Raw genomic sequence first — 20,127 nt, 5'->3', positions numbered from 1 at the left:
GCCTAAGAAAGTGATGGTTTATCTAAAGTCATATATTAGTTCTGGAAGAACCTACTAGGATGTGGTAGGAAGAACATGGGCTTTGGGGAGATCCGAGTTAAAACCTGTAGGCCTCTGACTTGCTTTGTAAACTTGGGCAGAAGTTCCTTTACCTGTTATACCTCCATTCTGTGGAGGTGGAATAGTATCTGAGTCATATCGTGAATTTGTCATTTTTTTAATTCATTACTCCATTCCCAGATGTTGAATAGAAGTGTGATAAATCAGTCACAACTTCCCATTGTGACAGACTCTTCATTACAAAACTAGCTTGTGTGAAATACATATGCAGTTGACCCTCAAACAGCACGGGTTTGAACTCCATGGGTCTACGTGGATTTTTTTCAATAAATAATGGAAAATTGAGAATTTGCAACAATTTGAAAAAACTTGTAGGTGAGCTGTAGCCTAGAAATATTGAAAAAATTAAGAAAAAGCTTGATATGTCATGAATGCATAAAATATATATAGATATTAGTCTATTTTATCATTTATTGCCATAAAATATACATAAATCTATTTTTAAAAGATAAAAATTTTAAGAACTTGGGCACACAAACACACCATACGTGGCTGTATTCACAGTTTAAGAGAAAATGTAAATAAACAAATGTAAAGGTACATAAAATTAACTTTAATAATACATAACCATACTACTATGATAATTTTGTAGCCACCTCCTGTTGCTATTGCAGTGAGCTCATGTGTTATGAGTATCCACTTAAAATGCTGTGTGACACTTGTCATCTCTGAACAGTTTGTCTCTCCAGTAAGTTACATATTGCGGTAAAAGAGGTTCTGGCATATTTTTACCGTATTTAGCACGATACTGGAAACTTGGATTAATACCATGGGACCCATACAAAGTGCCTCTAGTGATGCCAGAAGTGCTGCCAAGAAGCAGATAAAAGTTGTGATGCTACAAAAAAAAAGTTGAATTGTTTGATATGTACTGTAGATTGAGGTCTGTAGCTACAGTTGCCCACCATTTCAAGATAAATGAATCCAGTGTAAGGTTCAGTGTGAAAGAAGAAAAAGACATTTGTGAATTCATTGCTGCAGCTATACCAGCAGGCACAAAAACCTTGCACTTTATCTCATATTGAAAATGCAGCTTTTATGTGAATGCAGGATTGCTGTAAGAAAGGCATACCTATGGACTCTAATATGATTGGAGAGAAGCTTAAAGCAAAGGGAAGGTGAAGGATCTAAAGCCAGAGAATTTAATGCCAGCGAAAGACAGAAATTATGGTGTATTTCTATAAAGTTACAGCAGGTGTTGCCTGCCTCTCCTGCCTCCTCTTTTGTGTCTTCCAACCTGAGACAGTAAGACCAACCCCTCTTCTTCCTCAGCCTACTCTACATGAAGACCTTTATGATGATCCACTTGCTCTTAATACTAGTAAATACATTTTCTCTTCCTTATGATTTTCTTAATAGTTTCTTTAGCTTACTGTGTTGTAAAAATACAGTATATGATACATATAAAAAATATCTGTTGATTAACTGTTTATGTTACCAGTAAGGCTTCAGCGGTAAGCAGGTTCTGGTCAACTATAGTTAAGTCTTAGGGGAGTACATGGATTTTCGACTGCATGGGGATCGGCACCCCTAGGCGCTGCGTTATTCAGAAGTCAGCTGTAAATTATTTGAAGTTTCTATAAAATGAAAAGATACCAAAAAAGCGAGGGTCTTATTTCTTCCAAATCCAATGATTTAGCGTGTTATTGTTTTACTATACAAAATTATATAAATTTCATTTAAGTAAAAAATTGAGAATGAAAAATTATAAATCATTATAAAATATTTAGTTATTGTTATATAAAATTATAATGTAATATCCATATTGTTTGTGACATATTCTTAAGCACAGAATGAAAAGTGTTATTTTAAGGGGAACATTAGAATTTAGAAGATATGCCTCTATGGCTTTATTTAAAGTATTCTGCATATTTAATTACAGTAGAACTATATATAGACCACACAACAACTTTATAAATCTAGATTACCCATTTGTTAGGATTTTATTTACTTACTGCTTCTGAAGACAACCAAATGTGATCTTCACTTTTAATAAAAGCAGAAACCCCGCCACACCTAAGGGTTGATTGCACATTGAAAGCTTTTAAACATTTCATCTTTGGTATTAGAAACAGTAGTTTAAGCAGTCATGAGACTTCTATGGTTTGTTTGTCATATGATTTTAATTATTAATGAAGTATAGTTATAAGGTAACTGGTTGAAACCCTTTGATCTAGAGTGCTGTATCATTTAAAAGCTCATTTCTACCACTGTGGCCCAACAGTTATGTTTATGAAAACTGCACTTTTCACGTCTTCTGAAAGAAAGCTTTGGAATATTAAGAAAGATATTACGTAGTTGAATTCTGTCCTTAAATTGTGGGACCAGCTTAACTGTTGTATTTGCCGGGAATTTAATTAGTTTTTAACTTTAAGATAATTCCAAATTATTTATAATTCAGAATTTTGAATAAATTTACCCTTGGTCTTTTAACTTTATTTTCATAATTGAGACATTGTATTTGAAAAATTATATCTTGTCATTGGAAAAGTAATGAGAATGTCAGTGATGAGAAACTTTAACTTTGGATTTTTCTTAATAATGAAGAATATATTATACGTTTATGGCATTTCTCAGCAAGTACTGTAGTGGTAAATGATTGGAAAAAAAAGTGCTTATCATTTCAGGTTTTGAGATCACCATTGAACACCCACACACAGATGTGGTGAAATGTACCCAGTTAGTAAGAGGTAGGTGATCCTTGAAACTTTTAAGATAAGTATTAATGCTTTTTATTATCTCTAATTAATTTGGGTGCTATTTTGTTCTTCTAGCCTTTTGTTAGGTTTCATTAAAATTAGGGGGAAATGTCATTTTTTAAGCATTACTTTTTAGTGTTCTACCTCTATTTGTGATTCTACCTGGTATGTTAGCTTCCTTTAAACATAGGTAAGAATCTCATTTCACTAAAACTCTGGAGGGCTTCCAAGTATTAGGACTCTATCCATCCCCCATTGAGCTTTGCTAGTCCCATTTCAGTCAGGCGTGGGCCAATAGTGCATAGGTCCAGAAAATAATACTAATTTTGGGTTTGTGTCAAACTTTTGAGTTTTTGAAAAGTGATAACAATTGAAGAATTTTGAGGCCAACCTCAGACCTTTCAGATAAAAATTGCCTTTGTTAAAAGATTTGTTGGTACAGTGGCTCCCACCTGTAATCCCAGCACTTTGGGAGGCCAAGGCAGGCTGATTGCTTGAGCTCAGGAGTTCGAGACCAGCCTGGGCAACATGGTGAAACCCTATCTCTACAAAAAACACAAAAATTAGCTGGTTGTGGTGGTACACGCATGTAGTCTCAACTATTCAGGAGGCCAAGGTGGGAGGATGGCTTGAGCCCAGTAGTCGGAGGTTGCAGTGAGCCCAGATCATGCCCCTGCACTCTACCTTGGGCAACAAGAATGAGACCGTATCTCAAAAAAAAGTTATTTTTTGGGGGAAGTGTTTTGCCCGTATTCATTTGGGCAATCTAAAATTGATTTAATGTATTTTTTGAGGGTCTTTGACATTACTAAAAGTGGTTTCCTTTTTGTGCGTAATGGAGAAATAATTAGAGCATAATACATTTAGTTTGTGATGTGCCTGATAAGCCTCTTGTTTATAAACAGGAGGACTTTTTAAAATCATTGCTTTACTGCTTGTAAAATATCGGGTAGTATCTGATACAGCATTTTTCTACTCCTAAATGAATCCTGTATATCTGTTGTATCCCTAGAAATATTTTTTACACAGTTGCATGTTGTTCTGCTTCTTTCTTCTACTTTCCTGTTTCCATTTCAAGTGTTAACGTATTCATAGCAACCACTTGGGACCTGTAATGTGCCATTTTCTTCCTTTTTGAAAATAGAATTTTGCAGTTTCATTCATTTACTACCAAGCTTTTTTAGATTTATACCAAACAAAATGAGTAAGACTTCTGAAAGTCTTTTGTTTTTAGTATTTACCTAAGTATTCTCACATTTTATTCATTCTAAATTGAATTCATTTTATACCTTGTGATTTATTATGTTAGTGGCTACAATTTTTTAAAAATTGTCTGATAGTGTCATTAGGAAGTAGACGTCTGAAAATCCAATTTGTATTTTTTGTAGTAGCACACATCATTTGTAAGCTAGAGCATATTTAACTGTGGTTCCTGTTCTTCATGTTTATATCAGTTTGTTTTATAGCACATTTTCATCTGAATATTACAGTATAGCATAGAATTGTATACATAACTAGTTGTAGATGTTGAATTAAGGAAAAAGCGTTAGTTTTTTCTAAAAACTTGAAAAAGGTTAAGCTAAACTTTGTAAGCATTGTAGCCATATAATTTGCTTTAAATTAAGAGCCTATTGAAGAAACATTAGTTGAAGGAAGTACTAGTATATGTTTAAAAATATTGCTTATGAATATTAATTTAGGAAATTGGATTTTCAGGTTACTGTTGTGAAATTTGAATCAACTTTAAATTATCAGAGATTAATATTTTTTGTACATGTTCTACAACTAAAAATTCTAGAGACATGAAGTCAGTTTACTTGAAAAATAGTAACTTTTAAAACATTTACAAAAACTACAAATTTGATTATCATCTAAAACAAATATTTAGACCAGATTATTTGTTGTTGTTAATGTTAAAATATGACTGATTCTTTGAGTACAAACCATATATATGTTTAATGTCATTTTGTCTGACTAACATTTCAGGTAGCTATAGAATATATCTTACTCCATTTTAAAAGTACTCTTTCATGTTTTGGTGTCTTTTTTTTTTTCTTTGCTCTTTTACAACTTTTAGCTAACAGCATTTCCCCTCTATTCTCTGTTGCACAGTGACTGTTTCTGGATCACTGAATTTAGATACATTCCTAGGTGAAAACTGCTAATGGCATTTTTTAATTATTCTTTTTTCCTTCTCTACGTATTTTTATTCTGGGGGGGAGGGGAAAATAAATTTGATTTCTGTGAAGTCTTTTTCTCCCCTCTGGAGATGAGAAAGTTGATATTATGCTACTTTGCTGCAGAATTGGCTAATGTCATTTTACAGGGACCTTCACTTCTGTGATTTCTCCTTCCCTCCCCACCAGGAAAGTCACACTGCCACCAAGACATCTGATGCTTTGACACTCTTCCTTAGCACAACTCTGCTAAACCCCAGTCCCTTTTGTAAAACCTTTATGTTGATGATCCACATGGGGCAGCAGGGATTACAGGTGCCATGAATAAAAAATAGGGGAGGGGGAAAGAAATTTGAGGACTGTTAGAGGGGCGGAGTTGAGATAAACTGATCCTAGATGAGCAGAGGGGAAAGGTATGTCAGTGCTTGTGGATGAAATTGGGAAAAAGGGAAACTATAACAAGAGCATCCCTGTTGGGAAGACTAAGAGGCAGAATAAGGGGAGGGAAAACTTTTCAGTGTCTTAAGCTAATTAAAAATTGCCTTTCTGTTGGGGACCAGTGTTGAAGCATTCTGATCCTCCCTAGAATACCTGTATCTTTCCTAAGTTAGTCTTTAATTAGATTCTGTAATTTGAAATAAAATACAGTGGACCCTCGTGTATCTATACCCATATGCTGTTTCTAGGTTTATTCTCTGTTGATGCTTAATAGCATGATGAAAAACTGAGCAGTTTGTGCTCTGTGTTTTGTGGGGTGGGGGTTTGTTTTGTTTTGTTTTTGATGGAAGTATTTAAGCCAACTTAAATATGACTGAGGATTAAGTCTGGCAGGCAACTCTTTGTATTTTGTATTAGACTTCAAAATCTTTTCTTCTTCTTCTTCTTTTTTTTTTTTTAAATCCAGGAGAATGCTTTATTGCAACTTTTAGCTGACTAGATGCTTAACTTAGTAACAAGTTTAGCCCTTGTAACTGGCTAGCTAAAAGCAAATCGGCTTGTTTCTCAGATCTTTGGGGGATAGCAAGAAACATTTGAGTGAATGTTGTTGAAGATTTTCAGTAGTATAGAAAATGATGGCGCTCTTGTGATATTTGTAAGTAGTAAGTAAAATTTACTTTTTGTGTACAAATCTTTGAAGTTTTTGTTGTGTTGAGAACTTTTTGATGGTAGCACGTTAAAGCTGATAGTATTGTCTTCGTTTTTTTTTTTTTTCTTACAGCAAGCAAGGATTTGGCACAGACATCCTATTTCATGGCTACCAACAGGTTGTTATCCTGACCCTCTTTGTTGCACTGTTGTAGCACACTATAGCTTCCTTTAATGCAGGGCCCCCTCAATGTGTCTCTTACCCTTGTTGCGACAGGAGACTGGACCATCTACTGTGGTGGTACCTTCCTGTTTGCTTTGCGGTGTATTGTACAAGGGACTTTGGGCACAGAGGGGTTAAATGCACAATGTGAAGTGTAGTGGTGCTTTCTGATGACATATTCTCGATTTGTGAGTGCATAAGTCTAAAATTGGTAGCCTGAATAGCAGCTAAAGATTACAAAGAGCTAAACTTAACGTAGAAATTCGAGCAACTTGGTAAGTATAAAGCTATTTCCAGTTTACAATTATAGTTAAATGACAATTTTAAAAATTTCACGTTGATCCAGTCTTAACTTTAAAATACTCATTAAAGTTTTTTTAATAAATAAAATTTATGTAATTTGAAATTTTTTTTCAGATAATACCCACTAGTAGCAAGTTAAAAGTAGTCAAGTCCTATCCATGCCTGGATTTGCATAAACACAATTTTTCCTTTTTTTTTTTCTTTTTTTAAACAAAAAAACCTTCCTTTTCAGTTTTATATAGAGTAAAAAATGGTATGTGTTTATGGCTGACCAGATAACATTTCCATCATTGAAACCAAACTGGAAGAATAGTTTTAAGGAGGCTTTAATATATAATTCTGTTCTAGATTTATTAATGATTTAAATTTATCTTTTTGAGTGGATCATTGGGGAGAAGGGACCAAACCAGCTTTGTGTGGTCCCTAATTTCTTGTGACACTGATAAGTTTTATTTACAATTTCAGATTGGCAAATACTGCTATATTTTCTCAAATATCTGTTGTTGGTATTTAACCTCTATCCCCAGTAATTCTGAACAGCAACATAAAAAGACTTAAATTTGAAACTTTGATTAGAAAAGGCTAGCTGTGACACATATTACATGCCCCATATTTGGCATATAATGGAAGGAGAAAGGTAGTATTTTTGCAGTATTTAATAACATTGAGCCTTGAAGCTGTTTGGCAAAAGGTAAGTTTCCTTTGTGGCTTTGCTGAAAAACAAGGCATAGATTTACATAGATATGTGTTTAATTCTCTCTGCTTCACTAAAGAAAGTAAATGCCTATTAAGCCACATCAGATGGGATAATCCCTGATTATTGTGAGATTGAAATTACTTTGTCAATTTTACAAATAGTTTTTATCTTTCCATTTACATATTTACCATGACATTACAAAAGAAAAATACCACAAAAAATTTACAGTGTTATCTATATAGTGATTATTGCAAATGTACTATCTTCCTCTCCTTTTATAAAATACTTCAATTTTAGATGTAAAAACAAAATTTTAAATATTAATATATTAGTAGTAGTAATATACTCGGGAGTGAGTGAGGGGAAATGTTCATTTTATGTAGATTTTTTAGTACTAGAATTTTATAACTTAGCTTTTAATTTAATAAAATAAGGTTTTATACTCTAGACTTAAAGAGTTTAAATTTTGCTCTAATCTTACTGGTAAATGTTTTTCTTTGTTTTACATACTTGAATTTTTATGGCTCTCCATTTTCAAACCTGCTCTGCAACAGTCTGCATCTTACAACCTTCTGTCTTCAGTACAAACCAACAGTGATAGCATGTGTATGCATTCATTTGGCTTGCAAATGGTCCAATTGGGAGATCCCTGTATCAACTGATGGAAAGCATTGGTGGGAATATGTGGATCCTACAGTTACTCTAGAATTATTAGATGGTAAGTAGAGAAAATAAATTTTTAAAAATTTGGAATTATCTAAGTTGGCAGTTGTCTGAATTGACAATAGAAAGTGTCAGTACACTATCAAATGAACAGAATGAAAACAACAATTCATCAGCCTAAAGAAAAAAAAAATTGAGTCTGGAAGCTATGCTCATGCCTGTAATCCCAGCACTGTGGGAGGCTGAGGCAGGAGGATCACTTGAGCCCAGGAGTTCAAGACCAGGCGGGAAGCATAGACTCTGTCTCTACAAAAAAAAATGTTAAAAATTGACTGGGTGTGGTGGTGCGTGCCTATAGTCTCAGCTACTTGGGAGGCTGAGGCGGGATGATCACTTGAGCACAGGAAGTCAAGGCTGAGGTAAGCCTTGAAGGCACTGCTCTACTCCAGCCTGGGTGTATATTAACTACCACCGAATATCTAAAGCTTTTTCAGGACTTAAATAAATAAGGTTTAGAATTCCATAACCATAAGCTGACAAGATAAGAATAGTGATTTAAAGTATACTGATTCTGTTGAGTTGTAAATGTGTATACTGAAAGTTGAGTGTTAACTGTGAAGCAGTAAACTAAAGGGATTTTCAGGGGATTGTGTTTCTTGCTCTGTATTACCATTGTTGCCTTACATTGTTAAATATGAATACATAAGGAGAAATTATGGGTGTGTGTTCTGTTAATTAGGAACGTGGAATTTTGGGGATGTTGTGATGAGAAATTCCTCTGGTTGAGAAGTAAAAGAAGCTGGCCAGAAATGGGAGATTCTTGGGATTAGGGCATTTTAACCATGTACTGTAGATTTGAGCAAGAAAATAGATAACCTTTTGTGTGTGTGTGTGTGTGTATGTGTGTGTGTGTCAGTCTCACTCTGTCGCCAAGGCTGGAGTGCAGTGGCACAATCTCGGCTCACTGCAAGCTCCGCCTCCCGGGTTCACGCCATTCTCCTGCCTCAGCCTCTCCGAGTAGCTGGGACTACAGGCGCCCGCCACCACGCCCGGCTAATTTTTTGTATTTTTAGTAGAGACGGCGTTTCACCGTGGTCTCGATATCCTGACCTCGTGATCCGCCCGCCTCGGCCTCCCAAAGTGCTGGGATTACAAGCGTGAGCCACCGCGCCCGGCCCACACCCATCTAGTTTTTGTATTTTTAGTAGAGATGGGGTTTCACCATGTTGGCCAAGCTGGTCTCAAACTCCTCACCTCAGATGATCTGCCCACCTTGTCCTCCCAAAGTGCTGGGATTACAGACTTGTGCCTGGCCTTGTTTTGTTTTGTTTGTTTTTTGAGACAGATACTCACTCTGCCCCCCAAGCTGGAGCACAGTGGTGCATCCTGGGCTCACTGCAACCTCTGCCTCCCAGGTTCAAGCGATTCTCGTGCCTCAGCCTCCCAAGGAGCTGGGACCACAGGCTCATGCCACCACGCCCGGCTAATTTTTGTATTTTTAGTAGAGACGGGGTTTTGCAGTCCGCCTGTCTTAGCCTCCCAAAGGGCTGGGATTACAGTTTTGAGCCTCCGTGCCCCACTTGATGTTTAAGATAGGGGTCTGCAAAGAGTAACACTATTTTAGAGTTTGTGGACCATAAGGTCTCTGTTGCAACTATACAGCTATACCACTGCAGCCGGAAAGCAGCCGTAGGCAACTTGTAACTGATTGGGTGTGGCTGTGTTCCAATAAAACTTTTGTTGACAAAAATAGGTGGCCAGCCATATTTGGCCAATTATCCATAGTTTGCCTGTTCTTATTTGTGAAATATGCTTCTTTGTTTCATCTTTTTCTGTTTTGTTCTCCACCTGGAGAAAATTATCCCAGAATATATATCTCATGCTGTATTATTGTTGCATGATTATAATGTTTTCCTAAATTGTTAGAAGCTTTTTCAGAGTTTACCCAGAGGAAAGGAAATCTTCAGTGAGTTGAAATGACATCTAAAACTCAGCGAGGGCTTAATCTGTTCTACAGCTTGAAAAATCAGGTTATCTAGGTCATTGTTTTAGTTTAATAGTCACTAGATTAAGATTACCAGGTAGGCAAAATCTTGTTGTTGTTGTTGTTGTTGTTGTTGTTGTTGAGACAGAGTCTCGCTCAGTCGCCCAGGCTAAAGAGTGCAGTGGCGCAATCTCGGCTTGCTGCACTCTCTGCCTCCCGGGTTCAAGCAGTTCTCTGCCTCAGCCTCCTGAGTAGCTGGGATTACAGGTGCCCGCCACCACACCTGACTAATTTTTGTATTTTTAGTAGAGACAGGGTTTCACCATGTTGCCCAGGCTGGTCTTGAACTCCTGACTTCATGATCCACCCACCTCGGCCTCAAAGTGCTAGGATTACAGGCGCAAACCACCACACCCAGCCAGTAGGCATAATCTTAATAAAAATAGTTTATATACCTGGTGCTGAAGTAGAAAGATCACAAAAAAGTAATCTGCCTTTTATCCTGTCTTTAGGTCAGAGGTTAGGTTGTTGTTTATGTGGGGTTGTTTGACACAGCAGGAGCTACCTCATTTCCATTCTGAAAAGTTTATTAATTTGGAGAGCAATTGAATAGGAATCTTGGAGACCTGATACATTAAGACTTTCACCATGTTTTGCAGCAGCTTTTTTTTTCCTGTGTCAGTCACAAAAAGACAATTCAAAATTTAAGACATGAAGATGTGGCCAGGTGCAGTCACTCACATATCTTGAGCACAGGAGTTTGAGCCCAGCCTGAGCAACATGGCAAAACCATGTTTCTACTAAAAATACATACAAACCGGGCGTGATGGCGCACTCCTATAGACCCAACTACTGTGGAGGCTGAGATGGGAGGATCACCTGAGCCTGGGAAGTCAAGGTTGTAGTGAGCTGTGATAATGCTACTGCACTCCAGCCTGGGCAACAGAGGAAACCCTGTCTGAAAAAAAAAAAAAAAGACATGAAGATTTATCTGAATTGTAGAGTGAAGTGATACTACTATTCTTATTATTTACTGAAATAATTCACTTAATGACTGTATTCCAGAAAAGAACATTGGTTTAGACAGTAGCTTTGAAAGAGAAGGGCCTCTATTTTAGGCACATACTGTGATTTTTGTGCATATAGCTAATTAATTATGTTAATGGATTATTTAACAGATCCTTTTGTTCTTCTGCTATAAAATTTAATACAGTAGGATACTTAAGAAAAACAAAGCTTACATTTTGTGTACGAGATTTTGGACCAGAACTTGAAGTGTATTTAATGTTTTACAACCAAGTTGTTAACAGAAATTGAGTCAAAACAATTTTGTTAATGTTGGACCCAAAAGTAGAAAAATAGTCTTTTTTTTTTTTTCTTTTTTTTCAAATGAGGAAGTAAAGGTCTGGGCATTAGGGTTTTTTTCATCCAAACTGGATGAAAAAGCTCATGAGACTTTAGCAGGGACTAGTCATGACGTTGTCAAGGAAATTACATCTTGAAAGATTAATGGTTAAATTATAGCTTGTCTGAATTGTCGATCTTAACACTGGCTTAGAATAGTTTACAAAGAAGCTTGCTATTACAAAATGAACCTGTAGTCTCTATTAATAGAGGTTCCCCCAGTATTGAGGTGGAATTGGCATTATTAATATTATATAATATTCTAATGTATTTGACTGATGAATATTTGAGAGTGGCTGGTAACTATTAATGACATTAGTTCATCAAAACCACACTACTTTGGAAAAGTGGGTCATTTCATTGTAATCAGAATTTTAAGAAAGTTAATAGAAATTTACAACGAAGATAGTTGGCTAATATATTAATAGTGTTGATTGCTAGGAAGTATGAGTATATTTGGAGGAATTTTCCCCTTTAAAAAAAAGTCTGGACATGGTGGCTCACACCTGTAATCCCAGCACTTTGGGAGGCCAAGATAGGAGGATCACTTGAGCCCAGGAGTTTGAGACCAGCCTGGTCAGCATAGCGAGACCCTGTATCTATTATTTAACAAACAAACAAACAAAAGAAATGCAAAATATTGCATAGTTCCCCGTATACCCTTTAGCTTGTCCTGGTACTAACATCTTACATAACAATATATGATTATCAAAACTAGGAAATTAACATTGGTACAATACTGTTAACTAAACCACAGATGTTATTCAGTATTCCATATTTTTCCCTGTTCTAGGATCCTATGTTCCATTTAGTTGACATGTCCCTTCAAGTCTTCTCCAGTCTGTGACAGTTCTTCAATCTTTCCTTGTCTTTCATAACACTGACACTTAGAAGAATAATGGTCATTTTATACAGTGTTCCTTATTTGGGGTTTGTCTGATGATTTCTCATTATTACGTTGAAGTTACGCATTTTGAGCAAGAATACCATAGAAGTAGATTGGGTCTTGCTTGGTGCATCATATCAAGGGGTACAGTATGTTGATATGTCTTATAACTGGTAATGACAACCGTGATCACTTGGTATCCTTCAAGTGGTTTCTGCACTTTAAAGTCACTTTTTTTTTTCTCTTTGTAATTAATACATTTCATGGGGAAGAGACGTTGGGATTATACAAATAACCCTTTTCCTCAAACTTTTGTCCACTAATTTTAAAGAATCTTTTGATAGATCTTGCCTGCAACAAAAATTATTGTGTTGTTTACCTAATGAAGATTTTTTTTTATTGGGGGGGATTATTTTTAATGCTACTAGATTTTCTAGAGATTCTAATTAAGCAAGTAAAATCAAGAGGGAAAGTAATCGTTACAAAAGGATTCAGCTTTGAAAATGCCGGTTGAGAGTTGTGTGTACTTCTGTGTATGCTGAGGATTTAATAGGAGGGTAAAAGTGAAGTAGATGAACTCCTAGCATTCCTTTTTAATACTGCCCACTTAAGAGAAATTTAAATCCTAAAGGCATCTTCTAAGTTTCAAATTTAAATTTTATTTTTAGAGCTAACACATGAGTTTCTACAAATATTGGAGAAAACGCCTAATAGGTTGAAGAAGATTCGAAACTGGAGGGTAAGAGAATTGACAGGGTTTAACAGAATTTCAGTCTTTTATGTAACATTTACATAGCTAACCAGTTTGAATTTTTGTGGTTAAATAATCTTTGCAGTATTCCTGAATAATTCAACGTATCTCAAGTTACATATACTCACATACCCAACTACTGAGTCCAGTGGACTTTGCTAAAAGTACATTATACTTTTAAAAAAATTTTTGCAGTGATTATGACAAAAGTATCCTCTTCATTTTACAAATGGGGAAACTGAAGCCTAGACAAGTTTAATTACTTTCTCAAGTGCTGGGCTAGGATTTAACTTGTATCTGTTTCTAAAATTGGTGTTTTCAATTTTTTATAGGCTTCTTTTATGCCTCTAAGGCATTTATTTACTGGCAACATAAAACCTTGAACCCAGGTCATTTTATATTTCCATATATTTCATATGTAATGTTTTTAATATATAACTTTTATAAGACAAGAAATTTGCATTAAATTATTTTGCTATATCACTGCTTCTTCTGTGTTTTATTTTAATAGGCTAATCAGGCAGCTAGGAAACCAAAAGTAGATGGACAGGTATCAGAGACACCACTTCTTGGTTCATCTTTGGTCCAGAATTCCATTTTAGTAGATAGTGTCACTGGTGTGCCTACAAACCCAAGTTTTCAGAAACCATCTACATCAGCATTCCCTGCGCCAGTACCTCTAAATTCAGGAAATATTTCTGTTCAAGACAGCCATACATCTGATAATTTGTCAATGCTAGCAACAGGAATGCCAAGTACTTCATACGGTTTATCATCACACCAGGAATGGCCTCAACATCAAGACTCTGCAAGGACAGAACAGCTATATTCACAGAAACAGGAGACATCTTTGTCTGGTAGCCAGTACAACATCAACTTCCAGCAGGGACCTTCTATATCACTGCATTCAGGATTACATCACAGACCTGACAAAATTTCAGATCATTCTTCTGTTAAGCAAGAATATACTCATAAAGCAGGGAGCAGTAAACACCATGGGCCAATTTCCGCTACTCCAGGAATAATTCCTCAGAAAATGTCTTTAGATAAATATAGAGAAAAGCGTAAACTAGAAACTCTTGATCTTGATGTAAGGGATCATTATATAGCTGCCCAGGTAGAACAGCAGCACAAACAAGGGCAGTCACAGGCAGCCAGCAGCAGTTCTGTTACTTCTCCCATTAAAATGAAAATACCTATCGCAAATACTGAAAAATACATGGCAGATAAAAAGGAAAAGAGTGGATCACTGAAATTACGGATTCCAATACCACCCACTGATAAAAGTGCCAGTAAAGAAGAACTGAAAATGAAAATAAAAGTTTCCTCTTCAGAAAGACACAGCTCTTCTGATGAAGGCAGTGGGAAGAGCAAACATTCAAGCCCACATATTAGCAGAGACCATAAGGAGAAGCACAAGGAGCATCCTTCAAGCCGCCACCACACCAGCAGCCACAAGCATGCCCACTCGCATAGTGGCAGCAGCAGCGGTGGCAGTAAACACAGTGCCGACGGAATACCACCCACTGTTCTGAGGAGTCCTGTTGGTCTGAGCAGTGATGGCATTTCCTCTAGCTCCAGCTCTTCAAGGAAGAGGCTGCATGTCAATGATGCATCTCACAACCACCACTCCAAAATGAGCAAAAGTTCCAAAAGTTCAGGTAGTTCATCTAGTTCTTCCTCCTCTGTTAAGCAGTATATATCCTCTCACAACTCTGTTTTTAACCATCCCTTACCCCCTCCTCCCCCTGTCACATACCAGGTGGGCTACGGACATCTCAGCACCCTCGTGAAACTGGACAGGAAGCCAGTGGAGACCAACGGTCCTGATGCCAATCACGAGTACAGTACAAGCAGCCAGCATATGGACTACAAAGACACATTCGACATGCTGGACTCGCTGTTAAGTGCCCAAGGAATGAACATGTAATAATTTGTTTAGGTCAATTTTTCCTTTACTTTTTTAATTTAAAAATTGTTAGAATGGAAAAATTCCTTCTGATCTAGCAGTGGTAACCCCTGCTGTTGCTGCCACTGCTTCAATATTTGTAAGTGCTGCTTTATTCTTCATTCTGAAAAGAAGAGATTATAGTAAACAAGTCTTTATCTCCACATATGATAGTGTTATAAATACTGTAAAAGCATGGAAGGTGCAAAACTCAGTATTTCTACAATTGCAGCTAAGAACATTAGGATGAATGGCTGGCTGCTTCTAGGAATATAAGATGCCTCAAGCATTCATTATTTATGATTTGAATACTGTAGCTATTTTTTGTTGTTGCTTGGCTTTTGAATGAGTGTAAATTGTTTTCTTTTGTGTATTTATACTTGTATGTATGATTTGCATGTTTCAATGATAAAGGGATAAAACAGTATACTGACAACTGTTTACAAGAAAGTGGAGAAAAATGTACATACATTTTTGTATGTTTAGATATTACCATAAATACTCAGGATTGGAGCTGCTTGTAAGTATAACAATATACAGAATAACTTTATCTTGTCAGAGTCCATCACTAATCTAAAACAAAGGTGGCACTTTTTTATGTTAACCTTAAACTCTAGGCCTTACTGGAAGCCACTGATAGGGGACACTTCACTACCAGATGTGTATGCAGTGCCACAGATGGTCATATACACTGTGAGGCACTGAAATTTTGCCTTCAGAGGTTCTGACCAGATTGGCTGCTGAAATAGCCCCTAACTTTCTGAAGGCTTGAAGAGGAAAAAATAAAGTTTACATACTCTTGATGTGAAGTGCATTTAAATGTTTGTTGGCTTGTTGCAGTTCTATGAAACAGAGCTGTTAATAATGGTTGTGTGGATTACTGTGATTTGAAAACTAAATTCACAATAACTTACCTAGTAGAGATTTAGTGAGTTGTTTCCTTTAAAGAATTTTACACTACATATTTTAATAGTAAACAGGGATCACTTTTCCTTTAGCATTCAGAATGACACCATATTCTTAAATATACTCCTTCCCTGAAGCGTGTTTGTGTGTGATGCCATATTTCTTTTTCAGGTAAATGTAGTCTTCCTTATAAAAATGAAATTAAACCTATGCTCTCAATTCTTTTATATTCTAACAATAAATAAAAAAGAAAAGATTACTGACTGTGCATTGTACCTGTATTTATAGTTTCTGGTTATCAGGAAGCTCTGTAAGAAAGAAAAGGTCAGCCTCCCAGGCAAACCACTAGTGGAGGTTTTACATTTGTTTGCACATCTCAGTATATTTCTGTTGAGGTAAAGTTTGCACAGTCATCTGACTTCTGATCAAACATTAGATTTTAACTTGTTTAGATTTTGTCTTAAACACCAGTAATATGGCTCTTGTTTATCAGCTAATCTTGAATTTATTCTGTGGTAAATCTGAGTTGTTGAGTATATTTGAGATTGATTGGATCAACCTCTTGTTGAACTGAAAACTTAATTTTTTCTCTGTATTTTTGTTACAAAGCCACTGATAACGTGCACAATTGTAATTAAGTATGTTGCAGTTGTAAATATTAGAGTTTAATCTCGTGCTCTACCTTTATTTAGCAATTACCTAATTTGCCAGTAGCTTTATAATTTTTAAAGATAATTGTTCATTATTTTGTCAATGTTATTTGAACTTGGGGTACTTAGGAGCCTCTTTGTAGGGACTGTGCCTAGGTAGCATGTCCTAACATTTGTTCTTGTCTTGCATAACTTTAGTAATCTTTGTCATTATATGTAACTTTGTTGCTCTGTATGGCGTAATATTGTATCCATAAACATGGTAATTTTGATAGTTATACTTTTACAGTGGTACATAATCCAAGGACTAGTATAGAATTAAGCCGAGTGCAAGATGAGGGAGGGAAGGGCTTTCTTGGTAATTTAGATGTGAAACCTCTACAGAGCTATCATGTAAAAACTACATAAGGTGGTTGTGCTACTGTATAATTGGGGGTGATAATACCAGGAATTTTAATAAGATTTTGTAAAGAATATCCAGAAAAGTAGTGAACTTATTTTCAGTAGACATAGAAAACAATGTGAATATTTAAGGTCTGTGACTATAGTTAAACTTCACTAAGAATTTGCAGAATTGTTTTGAGATGTGGGAATAAAGGTAATTTTATTGAATCTTCATTGGTGCTAATGATGGACAGTTAAAAAGATAGCTAGTGTATATTGTTATGGGTCAGTACTTATTAGTACTTCCAAAATTGAATTTGAAATGCTATGTATTCACTTTTCACTCTGTAAATGTAATTCTTTACAATGACTTTATTTATTAAAGGGCAGCCAGTTGTCATTTTTACAGGATTGTGTGAGCTATTCAAACTCTTCAACCCCTGAACAGGATATTAAGCTTCCAAAATAACGATGGGGATAAATATGGAAATCCTTTTTCAGTTGTATTTCCATTTAACAAAAACCCTTATAATTCATACTATCATGAATTTGCTTTATCCATCTCATTTGCATAACAGTTCATCTCCCTGGTCCCATTAGGCTCTACCAAAGAAAGACTCTGATGAGTGGACATTATTACTGTGACTCTTGTAAGTAGCCATAAATAAACCAAAATAGTATCAAATTTAGGTATGAAATTCCACATGTGCAAAGTACTGTTAAGGTGATAACATTTTTGATGAGATTAAAAAAATATTTGAAATATTAAAAAGCATTATCTTTAAACATCCTATAAAAGAGTGAGTCATTTTTAAGTTGTGTTTTCCCTAGATCACTGATTTGTTACCTTTGCACAGAAGCACGTTGCAAAGAAAGGCTTTACTTCTACCTCTTCCAGCTAGTTTTCCAATATTGAGCTGTGTCCCTCTAAATATTTGCCTTAGCTATTTCAAAATAGGTATTTTCAGAACCAAAGCAAAGGGATGGTTTGTTCACTGAAACATTCTTAGAGGCCTGCTTAACGGGCAGCAGTATCCTGTAGTGGTAAAACCTCACGGTTTCCTAATAGGTGTGTAAATACCGAAAAAGTCCTGTTGTCAGCCCTAGGTTTATCTTTGAAAGTTAAATGTGCACCTTGGTCTTCTCCGTGTGTGCAGATTCGTTCTGGTTAAATTTCTTATTCAGAGTTAAAGAAATTTCTGACATGATGTATGGTTTCTTGACTGTCATGAGTGGCTGCTTATATTACTTTGTAGCAACAGATTGTATTAATAATTACATAGAATACCTAACTTTTTTGGCCTATCCTCTTTGAACTAGAAATGACTACTTGAGGGCTATTTCAGAGAACCAATATGAAATGTTTTTGTTAGTACCAAATACCCTTGCCTTAAAAGGTTTCAAGCACATTTTCTTTTATATTTGAGAACTTAAATTGCTGACTTGTATTCTTTAAGCAACCTTAGAAATAAACCACTGCTTATATCTGCATGAATATTATGCATTTCATGAGTACAGTTAGTTGACTAGATATTTCAGGGTTTTGCATTTTCTATAGACATGGGGACTTTTTTAACATGGTAACATTTTAGGAAAACCATTCTCTCAAGGTATTATACCATTTCCAATTTTATCCAAATGAAAAGCATATCTGATTAAATTTAGGATATCTTTGCTGAGAATATTTGAAGGCTCTTGTTAGGAAGAGTCATGGATTCGGTATTTCTAACCTGATTACTGCCTCAGAGGCTGTCTTGAAGGGAGGCAGTAGGATTTACTGACTACCTTTACCCAGATGAGGGATCAACAAATCTCACACTTGAATTAAATGAGTTGACAGGACAATAGGTGCTAATCTCATGCGCTCTAAGATGGGCTTATTTAGACAGGGATTTTTGCATTGGGAAAGCAGTACATTCTCTGACCTTGGGTACCAAGCTATGATACTAATTTGAGAATCGCATTCTGATAACGTTAATATCAGAAATCAGTGAGCAACCTAATTGCTGTAAGCTGACATACATGGAAGCCAAAATCAAAAGGTTGCTTGTTTTGTTAGTTTCCCTGGAGCATCTATTTTTGTAATACATCTTGCCAGTGGGACTGAAAAGCTCAAAATGTTTTAGGCCTAATATCATACATTAATTTTCTGCTCTGCAGTGTCAATTTGGGCACAGCCAGTTTTTGCCTCTGTGGCACCTTTATAATTTACTGTTACCTATTCTGCCTGACAGATTGCTTAAGTAGGTTGATAAGATACATCGAAGATTGGCTAGGAGTAATTCTGTTCTCATATAGGCAACTTCACTGTGGAATCCATTTATCTCAAAGTTTTGAGAGCCGTCTAATTTCCTTTATTTTCAAGTTTGGGGCGGAAACTCAAAATCCCGAGCATTGCCACTTTAGTAGTTTGTTTGATTTGCCTATTGTTTAATAATGAGTACATTCTTATTAAGTGATGAGTACATTCTTATTTTTAAGGCATGTTTTGTCTTACAAGCAACATCATTTTATTAGAAAAACTTAGTATGTACTCATTTGTTGTAAACAGAGATTGTGGAGTTTCATTTTCTGAATGTACTCAAAACTCCCAACAACAATTGAATAGGATGTTTGCTAATAGAAAATCTAAAACAGGAATATGTGTATATGGCATGAACTAGTCATTGACTTTAAGCTTCTTATCTATACAAGAAACTAATAAAATGTTTATTGACAACATAAATCCAAGGCTCTAACATGTCTTAAGTTCATGTGAATCAGAAGTAACTTTCAGGTGGGGCGCAGTGGCTCATGCCTGTAATCCCAGCACTTTGGGAGGCCAAGGCAGGCAGATCACCTGAAGTCAGGAATTCAACACAATCCTGGTCAACATGGTGAAACCCTGTCTCTACTAAAAATACAAAAATTAGCCGGGTATGGTGGTGCGTGCCTGTAGTCCCAGCTACTCGGGAGGCTGAGGCAAGAGAATCGCTTGAACCCAGGAGGCAGAGGTTGCAGTGAGCCCGAGATTGCACCACTGCACTCTCAACAGCAACAAAAACAGAAGTAACTTTCAGTCCCTGGGAAATGTGAGGTCTCTAATATAATTGACCCTTTATCCAAGTAATTTCATGTATCATTCAGGAGTGCAGGCTCTGGGATCAAATGGTCCATGCTCTAGTCTCAGCCCTACCATTTAATAACAGAATGGCATTGGGTGAATTACTTCATCTCATGCTTTTTCTTCCATACAAAGTGTTAGTA

General features: G+C 36.1%; 1 protein-coding gene across 4 annotated transcripts in view; it reads left to right on the top strand.

The window, feature by feature from the left end:
- CCNT2 (cyclin T2) overlaps positions 1-17,292 on the top strand; it is a 38,276-nt gene extending 20,984 nt beyond the window's left edge. The window contains exons 5-10 of one of the 4 annotated variants that reach the window (XM_032145585.2): positions 2,748-2,810; positions 6,216-6,261; positions 7,860-8,023; positions 12,911-12,981; positions 13,505-14,654; positions 14,756-17,292. In XM_032145585.2, coding sequence (XP_032001476.1) covers positions 2,748-2,810; positions 6,216-6,261; positions 7,860-8,023; positions 12,911-12,981; positions 13,505-14,654; positions 14,756-14,823 — 1,562 coding nt within the window. In that variant the 3' untranslated portion in view covers positions 14,824-17,292. Of the gene's footprint in view, positions 1-2,747; positions 2,811-6,002; positions 6,097-6,215; positions 6,581-7,859; positions 8,024-12,910; positions 12,982-13,504 lie in introns of those variants that run through there. The other 3 variants (XM_058434328.1, XM_032145584.2, XR_004246487.2) reach the window with 3 other exon arrangements.
- Positions 17,293-20,127: the final 2,835 nt, after the last annotated feature.

Source organism: Hylobates moloch, unplaced genomic scaffold, assembly GCF_009828535.3.
Source record: "Hylobates moloch isolate HMO894 unplaced genomic scaffold, HMol_V3 SCAFFOLD_24, whole genome shotgun sequence".
Lineage (NCBI taxonomy): Eukaryota > Metazoa > Chordata > Mammalia > Primates > Hylobatidae > Hylobates > Hylobates moloch.
Note: the sequence above shows the minus strand (reverse complement) of the source record. Positions and strands in the feature narration are given on the sequence as shown.